Source organism: Eurypyga helias, unplaced genomic scaffold, assembly GCF_000690775.1.
Source record: "Eurypyga helias isolate BGI_N326 unplaced genomic scaffold, ASM69077v1 scaffold14240, whole genome shotgun sequence".
NCBI lineage: Eukaryota > Metazoa > Chordata > Aves > Eurypygiformes > Eurypygidae > Eurypyga > Eurypyga helias.
In genome coordinates, this window is record NW_010227788.1 from 21,359 (window position 1) to 28,458 (window position 7,100).

Here is a 7,100-nt window from a genome sequence, read left to right on the forward strand (position 1 = left end):
GCTGTTAAAATGGTTAAACACAGATGATGCTTCTGGCTCCAGCTCCCAAAAGCTATTGTGACCCTTAAGGTCGTGATAATATTCTGAAGAAATATTGACATATGGTGCTATTTCTTTTCTCTGAGCATCTGTTTGATGTTTCTTCAGGCTCAGCATAGTGGGCTCCTGGACCTTTAGTGGGATCTTACACAGGCATACCTAAAAGTAATTGACAAACAGAATATAAAACTGAAACTTTTTTGACAATATCTATTCTTAAAAAACCTACAGGGTCAAAGCATACAAGTTTCATTTTAGGGACAATGTATCTGTTTCTGGTATCAAAACTTTATTCAGAGAAATTGCAGAAGGCTCTGTAGGAATAACTTCTGATCTTAAGGATTTAAAATTGTTTTTAATTCAAGAGCCAGTAATCAAGACTGTGCAGTTACTTATCAGAGCTGGTTAAGAGGCAGCTTTAGCATAATTGGTTATTATCTCTGTGTAGAAAGGGGCTTTGTTCATCTGGCAAAGACATAACAGGGATTAGTGCTGATACTGAAAAAGGCACTTCAGCATTCTGTTAGGGGATCCTAGAAAGACAGCAATCTCTTCCATTATTATGAAGTAGGATTGGATGTATCTTCGTAAATTTTTTTATTGGATTAAACGTGGGAAATCCTGAGCAAAACACATGATAACCAAGGGTAAAGGGTGATGATTTTAGCTACTTGTATTAATTTGTGATGGCTTCTTCTCAATTAAGTCTTTTTCAGTAGAACTAATCAAGTGGGTTTGGTTTTTTTTCTTGGCTGTTGAAGAACACCACACTTGTTTTTCTGAAAAGTACTTTTTATTTTGTTACACAATGAAACTGTTGACAGCTGCTGAGGCTGCTCATTTACATGGCAATCCAATATCTTAAACACCCCCTTAAAAAGAGCATAGTACATGTCATATCCATCATCTGTCAAAACCAAGTAAATAATAAATCTAAATCACTGGCCCTCAGGGAGTACAAAATTGTAAACTTGGAAAAAATCCATTTATTTAAACGTTTGAGGGACTTTGTGTTGAAATTTTAACTTTTTTCGGTAGATGTGTTTGATCTTCAGTAGGATGCAGTTTAAATTTAGCCTCTTGAAGTATAGATGATGCATTATCTTTTGTGTCAAAGATCCTCTGTATCCTTTATGTACCAGAGTACATGAAGACTGCAAGCAGTTGAATATATCTGTTTGGAATTTGAGAGTATGTTGTTAAAAAAACACACACAAAACCCACAAAACCAAGGCAAACCTCTTAAACACCCAAACAACAACAAAGTCTCCCCAAAACAACACCTACTTTTTCAGTGAGGATTATTGCTGCTTTCTACAGGAGGACAGTGTTTTTTAACTCTGATAGCAGTGAGTTTTAAAATCAAACCCAGTATTTCACTGTTTACATATTGTTCTTAACACAGTATGCTCTGAACGTCTGTCTGATAGTGGAATTACTGATTTCAGGGTAAGCACACTTTAAGGGGATGCTCATTTTATGACACCCAAGATACTACTTGATCTGTTTTATTCTGACAAAGTTGTGTTAGGTTGACACCTTCACTTTTGTATTTCTCGTAACTCTCATCTCAGCTGGACATATTTGAAGTTGTTTTAGATGACATTTCAACTAAAATGGGATTCTTTCTTTCAAAACCAAGGTTTCATAGATCAGAAACACTTGCTTTCTCTTCTACCAGTATCCTAAAAAATAAGTAGTGTTGCAAACTATGGTTTGGGTTGGAAGGGACCTTAAAGACCATCTAGTTCCAACTCCCCTGCCATGGGCAGGGACACCTTCCGCTTGAACTTCTTATAACATAAAGCTAAAAAGGATGAATAGATTTCATAGGCTCATCTGAAATTTTACTCTTTTGGTTTTAGTTGAACTGCAGCTGTAAGATTTCATTATTCTGTTTCTCTGTCCTCTGATGGCTAAATTCATCCCTTAAATTCAGAGTAAACTTAATCCTGTGCTCCCAGAGAATGTTTGATCTTCCCATGCATTTGGCAATGGGGCATCTTTGTCACGGCAGGTCTCTCCTGTAGTCTTGTTGAGCTTTGGCTGTTTATCATCCTGCACCCCAAATTGTTCTGCCTTAATGAGTTTCTGTAAGGAGCCCAGGGATTTCAGTAGGTTAGCTAGTCCAAATACTTGTTTCTGGTGAGAGCTCTGGGCAGCACAGAGAAATGGCCATTCCTAAGTTTCTCCAGGGAAGCTCTTGTCACCCCTGTTCTGTGCTAATATTGTGGCCTGTTAATGGTGATCTGAGCCTCTTCAGGGTGTTTGCACAAGCTCTTTCAATGCTGCATTGAGAAATACCTAAAAAAAAAATACTCCTGATGGTAGTTTCATCAAGGGTCATATTAACAAGCTGTGATGTTCAAAAGGGTTTTTTATTCACTTAAGTAACAAGAGAATCAAAGTTAGAGAAAGTATTTATTTATTGAAAACAGGTTATATTTGTGGTTTTTTTTTTTCCCCCGAATTCACAAAATGTGAAATTTTAAATTGGACATTAACTTTTGCAAAATTTGATGGGTTACAATGCTGTCTTCAGAGCTCTTGCCTGGTTTTTTGCAAGTTGTTTCCATTGTAGCTTTGGTGATTGACCTTGTAAAGTATGTAATACCTAGTTTGAGAATACAGTTTTAAATTACGTATTCAAGGGAAAATGTGATATGCAGAGTTTGGCAGTTGTACTTCTACTGATGGGAAAAGTTAGAGGAACACAGTAGTAAAATAAAAATTAAAAGAACGCTGATATTTGAGGTATTTTTGTTGTGGGGTTCTTCTGTCCTCGAAGGCAGTGCAAGAAGTGATACTGACGTAACTTTTTTACTTGTGTGAAAAACGTGCAGATAAATTGATACATGGTACTTCAAATGTGAATGTCACAGAGTAACCAGCAGATCCCTGTGGTCTAAGGGAGCTGCCTTGCCATGTGTGTTAGTTGCTTTCTGAACACACTGCCTTTCTGAGTGAACAGAACTTTACAAGGAACTACTGCTGTTGCTGGTTCTCATGATGGTATTAGTTGGAGGCCAAGCTTTTGAGCCAACATGGAAAGAAGGCAGTAGTAGGTAAAGTTTGAGAGGATTGACTTAATACGGGGGTTAATTTGATTAGCTTTTTCACAGCTGCTTCTATATTCTGTATCTACCTCATAACTTCAAAATTCCAGTCTTGTGGTCACTGGAGTCATCTTCATACAGCATCAGCTTCAGTAACAGAAAAGTGTTTATAATTATTCCTTAGCAATGTGTGCTTCCTCATGTAAATCTGACTTTGGTATCTAAAAGGAGTTACTTGCATATCCTCTTAACAGTATTGCTGGGTTTTGCCCATTTATAAATATATTTCAAATAGAACCTTCTTCTCTTTTGGAACAGCTTTTACCTGCCAAAAAGTTTTGGGAACCTGATGATTCAGCAAAAGATGGACAAAAAGGGATATTCCTTGGTGATGAGTGGAGAGAGGCTGCATGGGGAACTCCTCGTAAGTGATTGGTCTATACGTGTTGAAAAATCAGTCATATTTACTAAATGTTACCTCAAGGTAAATTAATAATAGAAATTTTAATTGTATATTAATTTTATTAATTTTAATTGTGAACGTGTATACTGCAGTGGTGGTTGTGTGCCAATAATACTTTTTGAAACTAAGATCTGGCATTTTTATTTAATTTTGTTATTGTTCAATATTAATATTGCCTCTGTAATGAAATGCAAAAATGTTACAAGTTGGATTTTAAAAATACAATTAGCTTGTTTGTTTGTTTGTTTTTAACAGACCATTCTATGTCCCAACCTATTATGGTACAGAGAAAGCCTGGACAGGGTTTTCATGGAAACAGTGAAGTAAATGCTGTATTGTCTCCACGATCAGAAAGTGGTGGCCTTGGAGTGAGCATGGTAGAATATGTGTTAAGTTCCTCTCCAGCTGATAAATTGGATTCCCGGTTTAGGAAAGGAGCTTTTGTAAGTAATGCAGTGTGTTAAGCTTGCTAGTTACCTACTTACTTTCTTATATGGTTTTATTCTCTGCTCTATTTGTCAATTTTGCTTTTAACCCTGCTCTTTAGAAGGAAGGATGTAGTTGCTATCTGTCTGCCTTCCTTGGTTCGAGGGGGCAGAAGAGGGGAAATGGATTGAGAATCTTGACTAAATTGATGTCTTAAAGTACTTTCTTAACACTTTTAAATAAAGGTAGGAAAAAGACTGCAAATATCTTAATTTAAAATGTGTTTTGGGCTTTATTCTAGATCTTCCTATTCTGTGTTTCCATATGGGTTTGTGTTTTGTACTAGATGTTTTAACTGTGTAAAATAAACCATATCTGATTTGAAGTGTTACTGCTTTAATAGCACCGCTATAGTTAAGGTTGAGTTTGCTCTTCCATTATAAATCCTGGCATTCCTTTTCACATTTTGGCAGTTATTAATTGCACGTGGTTGAAACTTGATGAGCAAGTTACCCACCAAATGCAATTGCATTGAAAACGAACTGTTTGTATTGTTTACGTGCACTGTAGTGTAGAATTAGGTCACCTTGTGGTGCTCCTATTGTGTTCTGTTCAATATTCAGAATCAAACAGATTCTTTTTCCTCAGGGCACTAGAGATGCTGAAACAGATGGACCTGAGAAAGGAGATCAGAAAGGCAAGGCTTCTCCATTTGAGGAGGACAAAAACAGAGATCTTAAACAAGGAGATGATGAGGATGTTACTAAAATAAATGGCAGAGGTTTGCCAAATGGAATGGATGCGGATTGCAAAGATTTTAAGTAAGCTTTTAACTGTTTCTTGAGAAGACGAGCGTTTCTCTTCAGGGCATTACTACAGTTCTGGTTTGTGTGTCAGCTTTAAACGTTACCCAGCTGCAGACTGATGCTTTCTACCTCACGTTCTCCCATTCCCACTGTGCCACATGTTTCTTAGGATGTCATTACTGTATGTGTCACTTCTCATGAGACAGATTCATCTTAATATAGTAATTATTCAGAGTAAATGGGTACCTTAAAATGTGATGAATTAGAGAGGGATGAAAACCTTAACTCTTTCAATTCTAAACTAAATTCCTTTCTCTCTGCTTCTTTTTAAACTTTAACTTTTGCATTTGATTGTTGTTGTAGAGAGTAACTCCTACAGAATCTGGGTTTTCCTTCTAATTTTGCTGGTGGATAACACAGCCTCACACAATCGCTTCCCCACTAGAGTCTTCACAGAAACCATTTATTTGGTAAAGGAGAAACAATGTATTTCCCTATTCACGTAGTTAAATGCCACCTTTTCACAGTATAGAATGGTGTTGTGTGGTTGTTTTCTGAAGGGAAAAAAAATTGGACTAAGCTGAAGCCTTTGAACTGTGAATTAATTTATGACAGCACAGCCAGCCTGTTTTTTCCTAATGCTGAACTGTATTTTAAATTTGCGTATTTTTAAAAGACTAATCTTTGCTTTTGAATGACTGTGGTGCCTTTGTAACTGTCGTCCAGCAGAATTATGATCAGAAAACTAGACTGCTGCTCATAAATTTGTATTAATGTGATGAACGTGACTGAACAGTTGTGGTTTCATTAGTTCATAATTGACCAAGTATATTAAAATGCATGTTGAATCCCATACGTAAGTATTTCCTACCCTTTAAAAAAATGTATTTACCTGAGGCTAAGGAGGGATTCTTACTCTGTTTTTCAAGATGTATTATTGAAAAGAATATAATAGCAAACATAGGAGAGAGCTCAGATTAGCTCCTTTTGGATGCATGCTGCAATATGCACAGTAAACGGTTGCGTTCAATATTATATGTAGAAAATACAGAATAAATCTGTCCTGCTTTTCCTTTGCAAGCAGCTATTTAAAACTTGAAATAGATAACAGTAAAGTACCTTTTGCATTATTTAAAGAGAAATTACTGAAAAATACAGAAGTGCAAAGGAGCATCCAAAGCCCGTGAACCTCTCAAAAAAACCAAAAAAGGCCATGTAATTTAAATGTGCCATATAAAACGGTGGTATAAAGCCCTCCAAACAGAGGTTTATAATCGAAGTATTGACACAACTTTAACTATAGCAACAGAACAGCACCGATATAAGGAGCAACGTATATTAGATAAACAAAAGTATTAACAAAGAAACTTCGTCCTGTCCTTTTTCTTGTATTTTTATTGTACTTACAGCTTTTTCAAACTAAAATATGTACTGAAATAACTGCCTTTTTTTCCTTTTGTTCTTCACTTTGTTGATACTGTATGTCACTTGGGAAGAATAAGGTATATTAACTGGCTTCATACTCAAGTTTTGTATGTTGAGCGAGACACGGTTGCTAGCTAGGATACTTAGATGGTAGCCCATATGTTATAGATGATCGTTGTTACATTAAAAAACTCTGTAACTGCTTTATCTTTGAAGTATTTTGTCGAGAGAAATAGATCATACAGTGATGTTGAATAAACTCACTAAAAGGCTGCTACTAGACATACAGCGTTTAGAGTTGGTATCAGCAAATACATAAATGCAAAGAAATTTGTTAGTACTTACCTTGTGCTTTAGTGAGGAACACACATTTCAACTTTGGAGCCCCCAGGAGAGAGGAGAACAGTTAGTACTTAGTCTTTGAAGTAGCAGTATACGTTACTGATCTGGCAGTGTACTGCTTGAATAAATGGCTTATCCTGCAAGATGGTAGTTTGTATTTGAGCCCAGTTTTCACAAATCAAGCAAGATTAACTGGAAGTTGTATGTTTCCTGGGTAACAACATATCATTGTCAAGTTCTGCCAGCACAATAATGCTGTTAAGGGATCATACTTAGGTTTTTGCTGGTAGAAATTGGTAGTCTAAACAATGTGGCCTGACTTAGTTTTCATCGCCTCTTATAGGAATTTTAACACCTGGAGATGTGTAATGATCTCCATCTTAATTGCTACCAGTCCCTCATATTTGGAAACTGAACTCTCAGGGCCTTGGCATAGTAAACAATTTCCAGCTCCATATCTCTGTCAACAGAAATCAAACACCTATATTTTTCTCTAACCTACAGATTTTCTTCTGGAACCACAGGCTATATTTATTTGTAGGG

The 7,100-nt window shown here is 36.4% G+C and overlaps 1 protein-coding gene across 5 annotated transcripts in view; it reads left to right on the forward strand.

The window, feature by feature from the left end:
• LOC104513998 (pumilio homolog 2) overlaps positions 1–7,100 on the forward strand; it is a 46,531-nt gene that overhangs the window by 2,749 nt on the left and 36,682 nt on the right. For all 5 annotated transcript variants that reach the window (XM_010157513.1, XM_010157530.1, XM_010157522.1 and 2 more), the window contains 3 exons: positions 3,414–3,519; positions 3,814–4,001; positions 4,633–4,805. In XM_010157513.1, coding sequence (XP_010155815.1) covers positions 3,414–3,519; positions 3,814–4,001; positions 4,633–4,805 — 467 coding nt within the window. The remainder of the gene's footprint in view (positions 1–3,413; positions 3,520–3,813; positions 4,002–4,632; positions 4,806–7,100) is intronic.